Here is an 18,860-nt window from a genome sequence, read left to right as displayed (position 1 = left end):
ATTGTGTGTTGTGATTTATATGAAATTTATAGATATTATAGTATGGAATATCTTAATGGAGCTCCTAATCGTATTCCTCCACTTCAAGATAGTGAGATTGCAAAAAAGAGAAAATAATGTCTCAAGAAGTACCTTGCTAATGAAGATGAAAGAAGGATGGTTAATGAGGAGTTTGCCTCTTTTTCAGCATGCTTTGATGAGTTTGCAAGTAGTGATTCCATGAATGATAGAGGTAAGATGGACCCTATAAAATGGTGGATTGTTCATGGTTCTACCACACCAAATATCCAAAAGCTACCCTTAAAATTACTAGGGCAACATTTCTCATCTTTATGTTGTGAGAGGAATTGGAGCACCTACAAATTTATACACTCATTGAGAAGTAATAAGATTACACCTCAAAGAGTTGAAGACTTAGTTTTTGTTCATAACAATCTTCGGCTCCTTTCAAGAAGAACTCCACAATACAAAAATGAGGATATGTGGGATATTTGATGGACTTATGTAGTTATGTTTATTATAAAATTGATGGCATTTAGGTGTTATAAATTTTTAATTGCTTGTTTTTATCAAATTTTAGAATTTATTATATATATATATATTAAATATTATTTTACAAAACGTATCCAAAACGCTACATACTAGAAAAAACGTGTCTTCGTATCATACCGTACCCATATCTGTATCCCGTACCCGTACTAGTGCATCATAGACCAACACTAGACCACAAAGCTCAAACAAATTCCGATCTGTCAAACATGAACATAACAATAAGTAAGAATCATTTTCCAGTAACAAAAAAGTTATGATATGTCATGTACTCCTACATAACAAACAAGTTCTTATTTGTCCTCCATGTACATAACAAACAAGTAAGAGTCGTACCTTTTTCCAGAGAGAGAGATAGAGAGAGAGAGAGAGAGTATGAGGTTCAATTGAAGGAGAAGGGAATTCTTTACGGGGTGAAGTGACTGAAGTCTTGCAACTCAGAAGAACCTTTCAGGGCATGATAGTAAATGGTCTCAAAAATGTCCTTATTCAGTTGTTGAGCCTACAATTTAAAACAAACGAACAGACAAAACAACATAAGTATAAAAATTCACAGTTGTACAGATGACAGAGGAAAAGTAAGAAGCAAATTGAAAATGGAAATTACCTCAGGTGAATCAAAGGACATGCCAAGCAAGATGAAGGTATCAGCAAGACCCTGAACCCCAATCCCAATTGGCCTATGTCGTAAATTAGAAGTCTTTACACTCTCAACGGGATAATAATTAACATCAATTATCTTATTGAGGTTTACAGTGACAATTGAAGTGACCTGATTGGCAACACACAAGCCATAAATAAAACCTTTAGAGAGAAACATTATTGAGAAGAAAGAAAATGCCAAACACTTACCTCTGCTAATTTTTCAAAGTCAAAGTATTGATTTTTGGAACCTTTGCTTCCAACAAGCTTAGATGGATGTGACTCAAATGGAACACCCTGTATTAAGTCAAAAGTTATATGACAACCAATCATGAACTGAATGAAATATAAGACCAGTTTGGCCCTTCAATCACCGATACAATAATATAATAAATAATTGAGCACAATGTAATACTAGTGAATGAGTTTGAGCACAAGAGAAGCGCCTGACCTTCTCCCGGACAAATCGGGGTAGAGCAATTGATGCCAGGTTGCATACAACAGTTTCTGTTGGACTAGTGTACTCAATAACCTCAGTACACAAGTTAGAGCATTTTATGGTTCCCAGATTTTGCTGATTGCTTTTCTTGTTGCACGTATCCTACGAAACAAAGAGAAACAAAAACAAATTAGAAGATTGTATAACTCAGAAGCACATGGATAATAACAAAGTAAATATAATCTCACTAAGAAATCACCTTAAAAAGCATGTAGGGAGTTCCCGTTTCAATTTGTGATTTCAATACTTCAAACCACAGTTGCTGTGCCGGGACAACCTTTTTGGCCTTTCCCTGTGCAGAAGTTCCATGAATCTAAATTAAGAGCACTGATTACAGTAATTCCAAAATTTAGCCAGTCCTGGGCAATGCTCCCAATTGCAGCCAGATCTAGCACTAAGCGTAGGCCACTTTCTGGCCTCAATTGCTTAAGGCCAATTTCTGGCCCCAATTGCTTAGGGCCAATTTCTGGCCCTGATTGTTATAGGCCATTTTTTCTGGCCGTGATTGCTGAAGGCCAATTTCTGACCTCAGTTGCTAAAGGTGTATGTCCCACTGACCAGCACTAGGCATAGGCCTATTAGACTCCCACATGAGGCCCCAATAGCCAAGCCAGAACTTAGAATAGGCCTCTGGGATGCGACACAATGCCTTTGTATGCTACTTTGTATGTTATTTAAACCTAGTTAATTCTCTTATCTATTTTCCTCTGAAACTTCAATTCTGCACTTTCGTTTCTCAGCTTTCCTTTTCCGTTAAAATCTTGTTCAAATTGAGTAAATCTGCCAATCCTCTCTTGCAATCAACCCTTTTTCAGTGAGTGAACATATTATTTGGTATCAGAACCATGACGTTAGGGGCAACCAAAACCCAAATCCATCTCAGCCACCACCCCACCCTGGAATCCCACCCCTGCCTGACCCTGTTTCTGATCCACCACCACTGTACATGGAACTTCTTCGTGCTCAAAACGAAGATCTCCATTTTTCTATTGATGTTCTTCACCAAGAATAGATAGATATGCGGCACCAAATGACCAGCAGTTTTGAAGCTTTGAAGAATACGATAATCCAGTGCTTGGCTAACCGTCCGTCATCATCCGAGACTGCCACCACTCACTCGGCGACATAAACCCAACCCACATCCTCCACTCCCCATACACCACCGGGCTTCCCACCTCTTACTAACACAGTCATACCCTCCCACCCGTCTTCATCTGGCTCTTCTCTTATTTCCACTACTCAACCAGCCACCTCACATCATTTCTCTTATTTCCACTACCTAACCAACCTACTCACATCAGTTTTCTCCTTCTGGAAACTCACAGTTCTTTTCTCCCGGCCCAATATACTCCACTACCACCACCATACCTCCACACTCTGAGATCCATCCGGGCTCCTTCTATTACCCGAACCACTATTCTGTAGTGCGTTCCCAGCCCCTGCACCCACCTGAGCCATTTCATCCCCCGAAGATGGAGCTTCCAAGATTTGTTGGTGATGACCCAGTGGGTTGGCTAGCCATGGTTGACCGGTACCTTCGCCAACAATGGATTCCTCCGGCGGAGCGCATAAACACCGTGGCGTCTCATTTCGGTCCTGATGCCTCGCTTTGGATGAATGCCTATGAAATTAGAAACCCCACCACCTCTTGGGAGCGCTTTGTGTCGGCATTTCTCGAGCACTTTGGCGGCGGTAGCGCCATTGATTACAAGGCTCAGTTGTCCCATCTGCAACAACACAATTCCGTTAATGAGTTTATCATGAAGTTCACGAAGTTATCTTGTCGGGTTCCTAATTGGCCTAACCATCAACTCCTTCCAATGTTTATTGGGGGTCTTAAACCGGAGATTCAACACATGGTGGCGGCGTTAGATCCTCAGACTCTTACAATGGCGCAACTCCTTGCTCGGCGGTTTGAGGCCAGAGATAGAGACCTCAAGGCGGTACGTTCCCGGAAACCTAATTTGTGGTCCCAAACCCCGTGCTCATACAGTGGTCCTGGTTCCAACTCATCCCACACCACTACCGGCCAAAACAACCATCCCCGATTTCAAACTCAGTCCACTACCAACAATCAATTAGCACCGCACCAAGACACACCAGTTAGAACTTGGGGGCGGGATGCACAACGTGAATGTCGGGCCTTGGGTCTCTGCTTTCAGTGTGATGAGAAATGGCACGACAAACGCATCTGCAAAAAAAAAAAAAACAATTGTCGCCCTCCTTGAACCTGACCCACCAACAAACACCCGATCCAACCCTAGCCCAAACTCAAATGGACACAGATGAGCCCAACCTTACAGACCCAACAGAAACCCACTTTTTCCATTCTATAACTATAACTAAGATGAGTGATATGTTAAAATTCAAAGGGTTGATTGGTAGTGAACACATTACAGTGTTTATTGATTGTGGGAGTGCAATGAATTTCTTAAATCTAAGGGTAGCAACTAAATTGGGTTGTACTGTGTAATCACCACCAACTATGCGCTTCAAATCCGCCTCCGGCCATTGTATTACTCCGGCTGGTATGGCTATTGATGTCCGAGTAACAATTCAAGACTATACTTTGGTACAATAATTTCCACTCTTGGCGGTGGAAGGTTGTGATATTCTGTTGGGAGGTCATTGGGCTTTGTGGGAATGCACTTTGCTGAAAAGATATTGGTCTTTCAAGCCCAAAACCGTTGTCATGTGCTTCAGGGCATAAAAAACACACCTCCATTGGACCAGGCCGAAATTATGGCCCTCATTCCCCTCGATCCCACTAGCCCAAATCTCTCCCTTCCCAAACTTGACCAAGACCTAGCCTTACAAAAGCTACTGACTAAGTTCACTACCGTGTTTGCCCCGTTGACAGAATTACCACCACCTCGACCACCGCATTCCACTTTTTTCCGGCACAATTCCTATAAATTTGAGACCTTATCGGTATGCCCACTCACAAAAGAATGAACTTGAGACTCAAGTTAGAGACAAGCTTGCTCAAGGCATAATTCAGAAGAGTACTAGCCCATTCTCTTCCCCGGTGCTTCCAGTCCGCAAGAAAGAGGGCACATGGCGCTTTTGTGTGGATTACCGCGCCCTTAATGCCGCCACGATAAAAGATCGTTTTCCAATTCTGGTGGTCGATGAGTTATTGGATGAACTCAATGGTGCACGTTACTTTTATAAGTTGGATTTACAGTCGGGTTACTATCAAATCCGCATGCACCCGGATGATGTTTATAAAACCGCATTCCGAACACATGAGGACCACTTTGAGTTTCTCGTAATGCCTTTTGGTTTGTCGAATGCGCCATCAACCTTCCAAGCTCACATGAACAAGGTATTCGCTCCTCTCCTTCGGAAGGCATTTTTGTTTTTATATATGATATTCTTGTTTATAGTAGGGACTTTGAATCTCACCTACACCACCTTGAAGAGGTATTCCAGCTACTGACCAATAACAACCTCAAAGTGAAGTTACAAAAATCCTCCTTTACCCAATAAGCGGTGCACTACCTAGGATATGTGATTTCTGCTTCAAGCGTGGCAGTGGATCCGAGCAAAGTGCAGTGTTTATGTGATTCGCCCAAGCCCACGACATTAAAGGGCCTACGTGGATTTTTGGGTTTAGCGGGGTATTACAAGCGGTTCATTGCTCACTTCGGCTCTATCGCAAAACCTCTCACATATTTGTTGAAAGATAACAATTAAGGTGGAATCAAGCGGCTGAGAGGCCTTTCATCTGCTCAAGCACACCCTCACTCATACCCCAGTCCTCGCCTTACCAGACTTCTCCAAATCATTCACTATTGCTACTGATGCAAGCGGCATAAGGATCAGAGCAGTTTTATCGCAAGACCATCATCCAATCGCCTACCTCAGTAAGACCCTCTCTGCCAAGAATTAATTACTTTCAATCTATGAGAAAGAGATGTTGGTAATCCTATTGGAAGTAGAAAAATGGCGACCATACATACTGGGCAACCAATTCACTGCCGTGACAGACCACCAAATACTGAAGCACATGATGGATCAATGCATTAGCACACCTCTTCAATTAAAATGGATGGTCAAACTGCTCGGGTATGACTACAAGAGCGAGTACAAGCCGGGCCAATTGAATACGGTGCCGAATTTCCTCTCGCACCGCCATGAGGTATGTACAATTCAAAGTATTAGTGGTCCCATTATTGATTGCATACCACATATTGTTTAAGTTTGTGAGATAGATCCAGAGGCCAAGTCCATAATAGAGGCTCTGCAATGAGGGAAAATGGCAAGAAAATGGTTTTTCTTATGTGCAGGGACAACGACAACACTATGACACTACCAAACATGCAGGTCTCTTGAACCCCCTCCCTATTCCGAAACAAGTTTGGTTTGACATATCGATGGATTTTATTGATGGTCTTCCAACCTCCGATAGAAATAATTGCATTATGGTAGTGATTGACAAGCTTTCTAAGTATAGACACTTTGTGGCAATAACTCACCCATATATTGCCACCTATATCGCAGAAGTTTTTACAAAAGAGGTGTTTCGTTTACATGGAATGCCAAGAACAATCGTTTTGGATCAGGACCCCATTTTCCTAAGTAATTTGTAGGAGGCCTTTTTCAAACTACAAGGCACCAGACTCTGCAGGAGCTCTGCGTATCACTCACAGTCAGATGGCCAAATGGAGGTTGTTAACCGATCAGTGGAACATTATTTTCGTTGCTTTGTGGCAGACAAACCAGAGAATTGGTCCTCTTTGATACACTGGGCGGAGTACTGGTATAATACATCATACCACTCCACTATTAAGATGTCGCCTTTTGAAGCTCTGTATGGTACTACTCCTCCTACCATCTTGATGTATTTTCTCGGCTCTACAACGGTCAACGCAGTGGACAAAGCCCTCAGGGACATAGATGAGTTGCTCCAAACCCTCAAGTCTAATATGAACATTGCACAAAACCATATGAAACAACAAGTTGATCGACACTGTAGTGAAAAAATGTTTGTTGTAGGTGACTGGGTCTACCTAAAGCTCCAACCCTATTGGCAGAGATCACTTGTGCACTGCCCCAGTCACAAACTTCCCCCCGCTACTATGGTCCATTCAATATTGCTGCCAAGCTCGGACCAGTAGCTTACAAGCTTGAACTTCCCCCATCCTCGAAGCTACATCTGGTTTTCCATGTGTCATTGATGAAGAAACACATTGGGGAAAACATCATTGTCTCTGCTTCTCTACTGCAGTATGATGCTACAAGGTTGATTGATTGGAAACCAAAGCGCTTGTTGGATATGCAGGTCATTGGCAGACACAAAAAATGAGTGACTCAATGGCTTGTGTAATGGGATGGTATGCCTGCAACAGACTCTACTTAGTATGATGCAGAGTTCATTGTGAAGACATTTCCACAGTTTGCAGCTTGTGGCCAAACTGCTACTTAAGAGGGCGGGAGTTGATAGGACCTAACTAAGTAACCTAGCCCATCTACAAAGTAACAAAGATACCACCGCGACACCCATGTTCCGACTGGGGTTATTATTTCACTATCGCTCGTCCAACATGTCACGACCCCTAATTTAAAATGATCAAAATTTCAAATTCAAGTAATTCTTGATAAATAACATTGATCTTACAATTATCCTAGATATTAAAAACTGAGTTTGAATCATACAACTCAACCTAACCGACAATTGCATCACCATTAAATACAAGTGAATACATGGTAAATGTAATGCTCACTTCGAGCTCACCAAAATCTATAGCCAACAAAAGCTACTGCAACACACGACCTCTTAACCTGCTAATCATCACTTGCAAGTCTAACCCCTACACCATTGAATTAGTGCACCGGGTTATAAACAAACAACCCGGTAAACTCTAGGAGCTTGTATGAGTAAACAATAAAAAACATGTACTTAAATTGCATTCCATGTAAATATACACAAATTAATAATTTACTATGTATGTCAAAGAATCATAAAAGCGGTAATCTACATCATCACATTCATCCAACAAGAAAGACTAACAACTCATGAGACCCAGGTAACCTCATTAGTTTACCTCTCATGCCCTGCAACGACAGACATACTAGAGCTCTAACTGATCGTAACCAATCACCCGGCCAAAGGCTTGGTTTCCGATTCATTATCTCATGTCACAACTGTGACCCATGTCCAAATACCAGAAAATATTTTAACACGACTTAAATGTTAAATTAACTTGTACAATAAAATTAATCATGTCCATGATAATATTGAATCAAAACAAAACCAAACAACTCTCACATCATCATAACATAACCACATCATGCCAATAAACCAATTTTCCAGAAGGTACATTTTCTTTCATTCCGGTCTCATCCGCCAATAATAAACAATCAACCATAATTCATACAAAATACCGGAAGATACATTTTCTTCCCTTTCGATCTCATCCGCCAATAACAAACAATTTGCAACAATAACAATGGAGAATATAATATAGTTACTTTATATGTATATTATTATTACCATTATTATACATGTACAATTAAACTATACTATATTAATAACAACAAATTATCATTAATCATAGTTCACAAGCTCCAGCCTTTGAAATCATTTTATTAAAACTTCATTTTACTTACACATGAATCGTAGACGATCAAATTCATGTAATTTTAAATCAAAAGTATTCTTAGAATAATTTATAAAGGTTGTCGCCACATGAACTATGTTACTAACTCAAATTAAATTGTAACAATGAAGTACTCACCTCTAAATCTTGCTATGCCAACAATATCACCAAAGCAACAATATCAACAATATTGGTGACTTCCCACAGACACCACGTTTGTGCTTGGATTCACGTTTGTTGTTTTGATTTTGATGAATTTGGATGTTGTTCTGGTTTGTGGACAACAATTGAGTGACATGAGTTGATTTATTTGATGAAGTTTCCTTATACCAAGATTTAAAATGGACAGCGAAACTCTTTAAATTGCCCTAGATTGCCCCTTTGAATGTTTTATTGGAATTTGCAAGTGAGATTCACCAAATTTTTGAATGGTTATTTGAATGGCTATTTGAATGATTTATGAGACTATACGATGAATACCATATATCGATATACGAGAGTCATGAGTCATGTATGCACAAAAGGGGACAATGAGCTGGAAACATTTGTTACTCACACCATTTCATCAAAGTTAGACAAATTTATATATACATTACATATCCAGAGTGGACATTCACTCTAAAAAATTATATAGTGAAGTTCTAATTTTGACATTTTTTCGGTCAATTTTTTTTATCATAAGTGATTCAATATTTAGGTATGATATTCAAAATCATCTCTACAAAGTTTCAAAATTTAGGTATGCTTAGCCTTCTGTTGTATATACTTTCGTGTATTGTCAATCTTGGTTTTAATGCGATGAAATGATCGGCTTGTAGCATATGAGAAGTTTTCAATATTATGATTAAGCGATTTTATCGGTATGTGAACAATGTTAGACTCTAGATTAATTTAGAAGAATAAGATCTATTTGTATTTTAACACGGAACTTTTAACATAACAAAAATACGACATGATGTTAGGAGGTTCAATTCATCTACAACATTTATATTCCATTTAGCGTCTTGATCTTAATGTTATAAAAATGACTCATTATGTCGTATAAGCAATTCCAAATATTGTAATTAAACAATTTAGTTCCTAAGTGAACAAATTTTACTTCACTGGTTTCATACATGTAAATCATTTTTATCTAATACCACAACGAGTACAATTTTTGACAGAGACAAGAAGTAGTCAACTTCAGTGTTAGGTTGAGTTCAGATTTGGATAGCTTTGTTATTTCCGTGTGATCGACTGTGGTTGTGGCATTTGGTTGAATGTTATAAAGTTTACTTTTAAAAGATGTGCAAATCAACCACTAAATGGCAATACTAAAATTATTAATGGCCACAAATTCTTATATGGAATTAGCATGTTCTATTTGGTTATGCAGTTGCTTTTCCTGTGAGATGAATAACGATGGGAACTAATTTGGTGGAAGGACTACAATTTCGATGATTATGGAAATTTCGATGCTTTTCTTTTGGTTTTCTGCAATTTTCGATTTCATTGTATGAATTCTTGGATGTGATTTTCGGTTTTATATATGAAGAACATAAATTCAGACTTCTTTGGTTTTATGTTTTGATTGTATGAATTCATGAGATTTGTATGTTTGCTGTGTATAATGACATAGGGGCAGTAGGTTTCGAAATAATTTTAGGTTTTATTTCAATTAATTCCTTGAACTTGTGCATCTAAATCAATGCTTGAGGAAGCCAAGGCCATGGTTCTCCTAAGGTTGCGATTTCATTCACCAAAGTGTTCTTTGATTGAATATGCGCTTCGTGTTTCAATTATTGATACTTGTTTCGGGTTGTGATAGTTCTAGGAATTTGCATGCTTAATCAAGATGAGTGACGCCATGCTTGCTTACATGTCTCCAATTCGACTTAATGTGCTTATGTGCTACTTTGTTGTTTAACTAGTACGCTTCGTTATGTTGAACTCTTTTTAGCATATGTTTAGGATTGAACGCTTCGTTGATTCTAGATAAATAAGAAGTCTTAACGATTAGATGAACCGCTTAGGACTCTAATTAGAATTGGAATTGAAATAGACTTAGAAAGAATCGAAATAATTTGCTGCCTATATGTTGTTCTATGCGTGTCATACATGTTTCTTGAGTGAAATTCGTGTTTTGTTTATGTGATGAATGGTTGATCAATTGTATATAAGTAATTTAGGATTTACTTTACGTTGTAGTTTTAGAATCCAAATCAAACCCCCCAATAACATGATAAGTGTTGAGGCCATTTTGATTCCCCGGACTGAACGATCCCTGCTTATTCTATACTAACGATGATGTTTTTCAGGGTATTTTATAGACGTTCTAACAAAACGATCTATCATTTTGGCGCCGTTGCTGGGGAATTGATTAATTCTCAATGCTTGGAAGTGTTAATCTTATGTTATATTGTGAATTGTATAAGTGTATATTGGTTTATATGTTTCTGTGAATAGTGATCGGAAATTTGGTTCCTGTGAACAGTAATTCGAAGGATTCGGAAAAAAAAATGGATGCTATTAATAGTGATTTTATTTTTGAAAGTAGTTAAAAAAATATTTTATAGTTGAATAATTAGAGGTTGAAAAAAAATAAAGTAGAAAAGTTAATTGGAATTATATATTTTATATTTTGAGTGGATATATATTATAAAGATCCAATAAGAACACAAGGTTAAGGCTAATTTTGTTGGCTGAGCCCTTAAGGAAATAAGGGAAAGAGCATGGTTCGAATCTCCTCACTTGCAAAATGATTTTGATCTACGTTTTGGTGAAAGGAGGGGCCGCCACATGGATAAGCAACACGTGGGCCAGAACTGATATCGCGATATTTCGAAGAAATTTGAAAATATCGCGATATTTCGGAAAATGTCGACAATTTCGTGCGAAACTAATTTGGTAGGCTAAAGATATATCCTCATATGAAAAAAACGAAAATATCATCGATATTTCGACGATATTTTCGATTTTTCAGACCTTGATTTGGTGTTCTCATACTTTGCAGGTGGACGAGATTTCTCAGATTCACAAGTTTTCTCCAGATGTTGTCGTGTAGTGTCAAACAGTTCTAGTTTGATTACATGGCATGCTTTTTAATTGTGTGTTATTCCTTTATGAATTAAGATCATCGTGTCTGCTTATGTGTATGTGGTACACAGTTGGGAAATGACGTAATAATGTGTGTGTGATACAAAGTTGGGAAATGATTTGATTTTACGTTGTTTTATGGATGAGCAAGACTTAGCTCTTTGTCTTTCTCTTTAGCTCGTCCTATGCATTATTTGGTTTGTGTGTGTAGTGCATAGTTGTGAAGCGACTTGTATTCTTTTACGCAGTCAGTTAATGCATGATATATTGTTGGGGTATTTCATTATAAACCCAATTTTCAGAAGTTATTTTAAGAGAAATCGACCTATATTTTTCTTCATTCTTCACCAAGTTATTGACATTCACTTAAATATAATTACAAAATGTCACTATTAAAAACTGATATACATCGGTGATTAGTCAATGAAGAAATTATGCTGTCATTTATTACCTTAATTATAGATTTCCATAGTCCCTAAATAATTTCAGTTTTTCTTTTGCTCATCATAAATCTAGAAATAGAAATAATGGAACATTTCTTTAAATACATATCTATATTTCAAAATGTTTTAAAATTCAAATCAATTTAAAATCAAAATTACTTCATGGTGATAGAAACTTTCCATTTTTTTGAATAATTGTCAAGTTTTTATCTTGTAAGTAGATTTTGTTCATATTTCATCAATGCAACCCATATTTAAGGTAGAAATATAAGCTTTTCCCCTATCTAGTAGGTTTTTTTTTTAAAATTACATACCTCATGATTAGGTACGTATCTAAATATATTTGAGATATCTTATATGGATTTTACACCAACCTGTTTGTTAGATATTATATTATTTCAAAAATCTCTTTCATAGGTTGAATGTGAAATTTAACATGTATGTTTCTATTTGTTAGGTAGCAGTATAGAGTGAAAAACAATTGATACTTAGAAGTTAGAACAAAGCTTTACCATATGAACATTCATTTATAATGATATGAAAATAAAATATTTGAGAAAACATATATACATACATATTACATGGATAACATACCATGTTGATAGATTCAAAATTTTGAAACGAATGAATGAAAATCGATCTCTCGTATGATTTATGATAGTTATAGTAGTGTTAGTACTTTGAAGCTTTGATATCGGCTATATAAAGAAGTTTCTTTGAGCAATTTAAAGTAATGAAGAATTAATGGAATGTTTGAATTATAAATGTTTGATATCAGCCTGCCAACCCCTGGGGCGATTCCGAAAGACAGAAGTCTCTACTTATATTTGAAAATCCCACCCCTCAGAAGATTATAATCTCTCGCACCCCCTTGAACGATGAAGTACTAAATCAAGCTATGAGTCAAGCTTTGGCCAAGAACCGCACTGGAGTTTTCTATCAACCTTATGGATCCCTGGTGTATTACCCCTTTGAGAGGATGAAGGGAGTCATGACCCTTGGTACTCTAAAGCTTGGGTTCGATACCCTTGAGACAACGCAAACCACTCTTGTCTTCAAACGATTGGCTGTGTCAATATCACTATGGAGAACGAAAAGGGCCCCAAGCATCTAGAGGAAAAACATGTCCGTTTCCATCTTCTATTTAAGGAGGTTATCATATTGGGTACGCCGGTTGAAGATGGACAAACCGGATGATGCGTGGGAGAAGGCCATTGGTGTTTTCAGACAGATTGCTCACGTCTTGAGGAATCAACTAGTGAATAAAGGGTACTCTTTCACAAATTTAAAAACTTCAATTGGAATTATCAAATAAGATAAGCTTGTTTTAACACAAGCTCCAGTTTCAGAGACTCCGGGTCCGATCAAATCAGGTTTGTAAAAAATGTATTTAATTTTGTTTCTCTGGGGTCTCGGGCTCAATTTTTATATCTATGTTTGTAGATGAAATTGACTTTGGATCAAATGTTAGCAACTTGAGAGACATGGCGAAAGGACTAAGGGATTGCTTGAAGGCCATTGGCGTTGGCAACCTTGCCATGGGTATGCTAAATCACTTCCTGAAGTTTTTCCAGGAAGAGTATGATTGTCAATGTTTATTGCGAATGATTATAGAAAATATTTAATAAGCCCTTGAAAATTAATAGCATTTTATGCATATAAAAAGTATAATGCAAATCCTTAAAAAAAAAAGGGTATTTAGATATACACCCATTGGGTATACATGTTTTACATTAAACACACCTCTTCATTTTACACCCAACCTTATTTATTAAGTTAATTTAATTTAAAAAATGTGGATAACAAAACCTAATTTTACAAATATTTACTAAACATGCCATGAACCTAAATTAAAAACCACAATCATGATTCCATGCTAATTTACCCAATCCTAAAAAAAAAAGGTTGAGATTATTTCATAATTAAAGCTCAATTTATTGATACCTTCATTATAGGTAATTGATTATTACTAAAATTACATAAATATTTGTTTGACTTCATCATATTTGTTATAATATACCTGACTAATAAGAGTCACTTGATGATATACTTACTTCTAAGAGTTGGGTAAAATAAGAAAATACCTATAAGAAAGATAACATTACTATGAGAAACTTTTAGCATAAGAAAATATACCTACAAGGAAGACATCATTGTCTTGTTTTATTATACCTACAAGGAATACACCATTGTCTTGTTTAATTATACATATAAGTAAGACAACATTATCTAGGAATAAGAAAATATACCTATAAAACATACAATATAATATAGAAAAAAGATGACCAGTACCTTACGATGAGAAACTTTTAGCATAAAAAATATACCTACAAGGAAGACAACATTGTCTTGTTTAATTATACCTATAAGGAAAACAACATTATCTAGGAATATGATAATATACCTATAAGAAAGACAATATAATCTAGAAAAAAGATGACTAGTACCTTATGATGAGGAACTTTTAGTATAAGAAAATATACATACAAGGAAGACAACATTGTCTCGTTTAAATATACCTATAGGGAAGACAACATTATCTAGAAAGAAGATGAGGAACTTTTAGCATAATATATAAAGTATTTACCAGATCATGTTATATTTCTTGATCTCATATCTCCTAATTTGTTCTTCTCTTTTAATAATCTTTCTTCAACTATGGCTAGGAGAGTAGGCGAGAAGTACCACCCATGCATGATTGCCTCCTCTTGCGTCTCTCGTTCTAAATTTTATGCGGTAATATTTGGTTTCATTGAGAAAAATATGTATGAAATTATTTTAAAAAGACTACCTTCATATGAGAAAGATAAGAACTACAAATTTGTGTTAGAAACAAAATGAGCATATATATAGAATGTGTGTTCATGGAAGCAACATAAAAAATTTATTAGTCGTAACTACTTATGTAAGAGATGTTTTTATTTTTCAACCAAAAGAACAAAACAGTGAAGCCAGCTAAAATGAAAAAAAAAACAAAAAAATTTATAAAAATAAAACCTATAAGGAATGTTGAAATAATTAATTGGGTGTAGATTTAAGAAAAAAAAGGAAGTGTGTTTATATGTAAATGGGGCTTCAAGGATGAGTGTATGACTAATTATCTTAACAAAAGAGTATAATGCAAATTTGTGTTTCCTGATATAATAAGAGAATGCATATATATATATATATTAATTTATTTTTAATTTATTTATTTTGGGCATCGCAATACCATACTGATCAAAAGAATTGGTTGTGTATATATGATTGTGGTGCATTTACATGCATGTGTGATTAAAAAGTTTAATGCCATCCTTTTTTGTCATAGTCACAGTGCTAATTTGAAGAGGTTGTTTCGTCTCACACTCTTGTTGTGCTCAAGATGTATTTGTATTGTTGGTATATAATGGCCTTATTTGGAATTCAAATCAAGTGCTTTCGTAGTTGATAGATGGATATTTTTGATTTTTTTTAATCTTTCGATAAGGTTACTTAACTCATGAAATATGGCTATTTTTCAAAATTTCTCATAGGCAAAAACTAGCGTTACAAATTCACACGCCCATGCCATTGCTTTCGTTGCAATCCAACCATAGTGTTGCTTAAACAGTACAGTTTACACCAAATACCCTCTCATTGTAATCACCACCTAAACCCCTCATTCTCACTCCTCTTTGGTCGTAACTCATAACCTCTCTCTTTCTCTCTCTCTCTCTCTCTCTCTCTCTCTCTCTCTCTCTCTCAGAGACAAAAATGGCGGAAGAAAAGGAGTCGGCGTCGATCCCACTTAGTCAAGCTGAGAACGGCGGTCCCGATCCCGAAGACCCGGCCAAGTCTCCCCCTAGCTCTCCCAATTCCTCCACTCGCAAGGTACCCTTCCTTCTCCTCCTCCACGTGTACGGTCACCCTACTCCGATCTCATCCAAACTCCCCTGATTCATCTCTTAAAATTTAAGTTGAGTCCTCCCAATTTGGAAACCAGTCTTCAGTTATGGATTTGTGTGTAGTTACGATGAAACAGAATCCAGTTTGTTTCAGAGTCTAAATCTAACTACATTATTTACTGTTCTATTTTTCCGAAATCTACGTTTGTTAGTGAAATTTAAGATTTGATTCGAGCTAATGCTGTTCACTCGAGTTCAGATTATAATGTCCGACAATTTGCCAACGCATACACCTCGTACTTCAATGTCCAACAATCTGCGGCGAATGTGTTCCTAGTTTTACTGATCGGGACTAATGTTGTAATCTTGTCATGCATGTAATGTTGTTCTCCGATTGTTTTCAGGCTTGTTGCTTTGTTCTCCAGAGTTGGGTGTCGAAGAAGTTTATGACCGGAATGTAAGTAGAGTTAACTATCGTGTTCAGGTGTTTGGTTCTTTATCAGATTTTACTAAGCTTAGAGTCGTGTTGAATTGTTTGCAGTGTAGTTCTGTTTCCTGTTGCGGTTACATTCTTTGTTACGTGGTGGTTTATCCAGTTTGTTGATGGGTTCTTCAGCCCACTCTACGAGCAGCTTGGCATTGAGATATTTGGTAAGTTATGGCTGTATAATTAGTGTTCTTTATTCAGACCCTATTTTGAAAAGTGAGGTAAACGGCCAAAGACTTGATAATACCATTTTTATTAATTTGTTGGTTAAATAACTTTTAAGTAAAACTGGGTTAGTTTTCTCTATTGAGAACATCAATTTTGATTTTGAGATAGGAAGGTTTGCCAAATTACTATGAAGGTTGTGGGTAGTGCAGCAAACATATCATTGGTCACTGAGCATGTCATTTAGGAAAGACTGGCTGTTGTTGAAATCTGAAGAGCTTAAGTTCTAATGTCAAGTAGATTACAGACGCAGGCCGCATTCTATGATGATTTAATTCCAAACGGTAGTTAGTCTATGCACGGCATGTCACTTGGGGGAAGACTGGGGGTTTCATTGGCTTGGTGCTGAGTATGGTTTGTGTAGGAAACATTCCTAATAAGTCAAATGATCTTTGTACTTTCACATATCTAGGAAAACCATGTTTTCTTCCCAGTGTCCCTTATTAATTATTCTTTCTTTACACAGTTTGTTTTGGTTTCTTTACTGATTGATGAAAATCCCATGTGTGTCTTAAGGCTCTTCATTTGTGATGCAGGACTTGGATTTATCACATCCTTACTTTTCGTATTCTTTGTTGGTATCTTTGTTTCCTCATGGATGGGTGCCACTGTTATCTCTGTGGGAGAATGGATTATAAAGAAAATGCCTTTTGTTAAGCATATCTACTCCGCCTCCAAACAAATTAGTGCCGCAATTTCTCCAGGTTATACATTATCTATTTTTGTTTATGCTTAGTGACTGCATTTTATGGCATGAAGAGAAAATGAATAAGTACTTAAATGCAGTAGGAAGAAGTTGTGGGAACTGCATGCTTATATTACGTAACATGCGGCCAAAAAGTCATTGTATTTGCTTTAAAAAGAACATCTGTTTTTGAGCCTGAATAAGTGAAAATAGGATCATCATAATTAGAGAGAAACCACATTCTAAACGTCTGCTTCGCGTCAATTGTGAAAGATAAAAGAAGATTAAAAAGATGTAATTACAGAACACATGTACTTCTGCAGGGATGTCAGAGCAAATGTACTTTTACAATGACATAGTAAACGAGAACATCAGTCCCCATGTTTGCCTTCATTTGAATTAAGTACATTCTATTATTGTTAATCAGTTTAAAGTGATTAATTACAGTAAAGTTAGCAAGAAATTTTTCTGTATAGTAAAAGCAAACGAAATTTTTGGTTTTATTAGAGCACATGTACTTTTGCAGTGACATAGTAAAACCAGAATATTAATATCCATATTTTCCTTCATTGGATTAAGAACAATCTATTAGTGTTGATCGGTTTATTTGAATGACCGGTATTATGACTATTATCAGAACAATGTAGTTACTGCAATATGGTTTTATTTGGATTTTGGGCTGAGACTACATTTTCCTTACAGAGTGAAGTTCCAATTTTGGCACTTTTCGGTCAATTTTTTTCACTACAAGTGATTTAGTATTTAGGTATGCTATTCAAGACCATTACTACAAAGTTTCATCAAATTCAGACATTGTTAATGTATTGAAATTAGATGAAATCAATCATACCGAATCAGGACAATCTATCTCTGGTTTTAAGTCTACATCTAATGAGTAACCAACCAAACACTTTAATTTTTGTTTGTATATCAAGTTTCCACATCTTATTTAGAAGCTGAAATTGATCATGTTTATGCACCTGATCATATTGCATCCAAGTAGCAGACTTAATCAAAAACTTACCATTCGAAAGGGGCCCCCAAACAAAGCTATCCTCTTGTTCATAAACTAGTACAGGAATACCAAGTATGTAGTTAACAACATCTTAAACTTATAAGCATGAACGGTTCAGGTTTGATAGATTTGATGCGTTCATTGCTTTTACCAAGTTTGATATCTCAATGATCACCATTTTGGCTGAAATTTTACAGAGGTGATCTACACATTAAACTCTAAAGTTGAAAGTAGAGATATGAAAATGTAATCGAAAAGTTTTTGAATGAACTATCTATTTTTTAAACAAAAAAATGGATCCCTCATTGGAATGAGGCTATATATATATGACCCCATGATCAAGAAAGCAACACGTGCTGGTCACTCAGTGGTCTACATGTCCATTTTGTACAAAGGATGTCCCAATATGCATGCCTAAGATCATTGCATCCTCTCCTCTAATGCTAAGCAACCCCTTGTGCTAGGTCAGGTGTCATGGGGCCTATGGTGTCGCCGGCCACCGTGATGTTATGCTTGCTTAAGTTGCCAAATACTACGTTCCAAGGATATCTAAACATCAGTGGCGCCCATGTTAATGTAGAAAGATCTGTAAAATAAGTCATGATCCTGACTCGTGCACTATACAAAAGGCTTTTGATGTTTTGCAATAAAGTATATTCCATGCACGGGCCGTGAATATACACGATTGAAAATTGAACCACACGCATTTGGTGGTAGTGGGAATACTGATTGTGTTGACTGTTTGTGTGGTTGATAAGGGAGAGTGGGGGCC

At 36.7% G+C, this 18,860-nt stretch overlaps 2 protein-coding genes across 3 annotated transcripts; one reads left to right on the top strand and one right to left on the bottom strand.

Moving 5' to 3' along the window:
- Positions 1 to 263: 263 nt before the first annotated feature.
- Positions 264 to 2,140, bottom strand: LOC126802558 (ribonucleoside-diphosphate reductase large subunit-like). Its single transcript, XM_050530203.1, has 7 exons — positions 1,890 to 2,140; positions 1,643 to 1,792; positions 1,402 to 1,488; positions 1,157 to 1,321; positions 997 to 1,051; positions 670 to 749; positions 264 to 356 (listed from the first exon to the last, which is right to left on the bottom strand). Exons 1-7 carry the CDS (start codon positions 1,899 to 1,901, stop codon positions 264 to 266), a joined length of 642 nt encoding a protein of 213 aa, XP_050386160.1. The 5' UTR covers positions 1,902 to 2,140.
- A 13,351-nt stretch (positions 2,141 to 15,491) lies between these two features.
- On the top strand, positions 15,492 to 18,615 carry LOC126799037 (protein LIKE COV 2-like). Of its 2 annotated transcripts, none has more exons than XM_050526150.1 (5): positions 15,492 to 15,662; positions 16,081 to 16,133; positions 16,218 to 16,327; positions 16,925 to 17,092; positions 17,397 to 17,491. In XM_050526150.1, the coding sequence occupies exons 1-5, from the start codon at positions 15,546 to 15,548 to the stop codon at positions 17,474 to 17,476; spliced, it is 528 nt and encodes a 175-aa protein (XP_050382107.1). In that variant the 5' UTR covers positions 15,492 to 15,545; the 3' UTR covers positions 17,477 to 17,491. The 2 variants fall into 2 exon arrangements, with proteins under 2 accessions (XP_050382107.1, XP_050382113.1); XM_050526156.1 differs by lacking the exon at positions 17,397 to 17,491 and adding an exon at positions 18,553 to 18,615 and having other exon boundaries at positions 15,493 to 15,662.
- The last annotated feature ends 245 nt before the right edge of the window (positions 18,616 to 18,860 follow it).

The sequence above is a fragment of the Argentina anserina genome, chromosome 1 (genome assembly GCF_933775445.1).
Source record: "Argentina anserina chromosome 1, drPotAnse1.1, whole genome shotgun sequence".
Lineage (NCBI taxonomy): Eukaryota > Viridiplantae > Streptophyta > Magnoliopsida > Rosales > Rosaceae > Argentina > Argentina anserina.
This window is presented reverse-complemented; position numbering and strand designations above follow the sequence as displayed.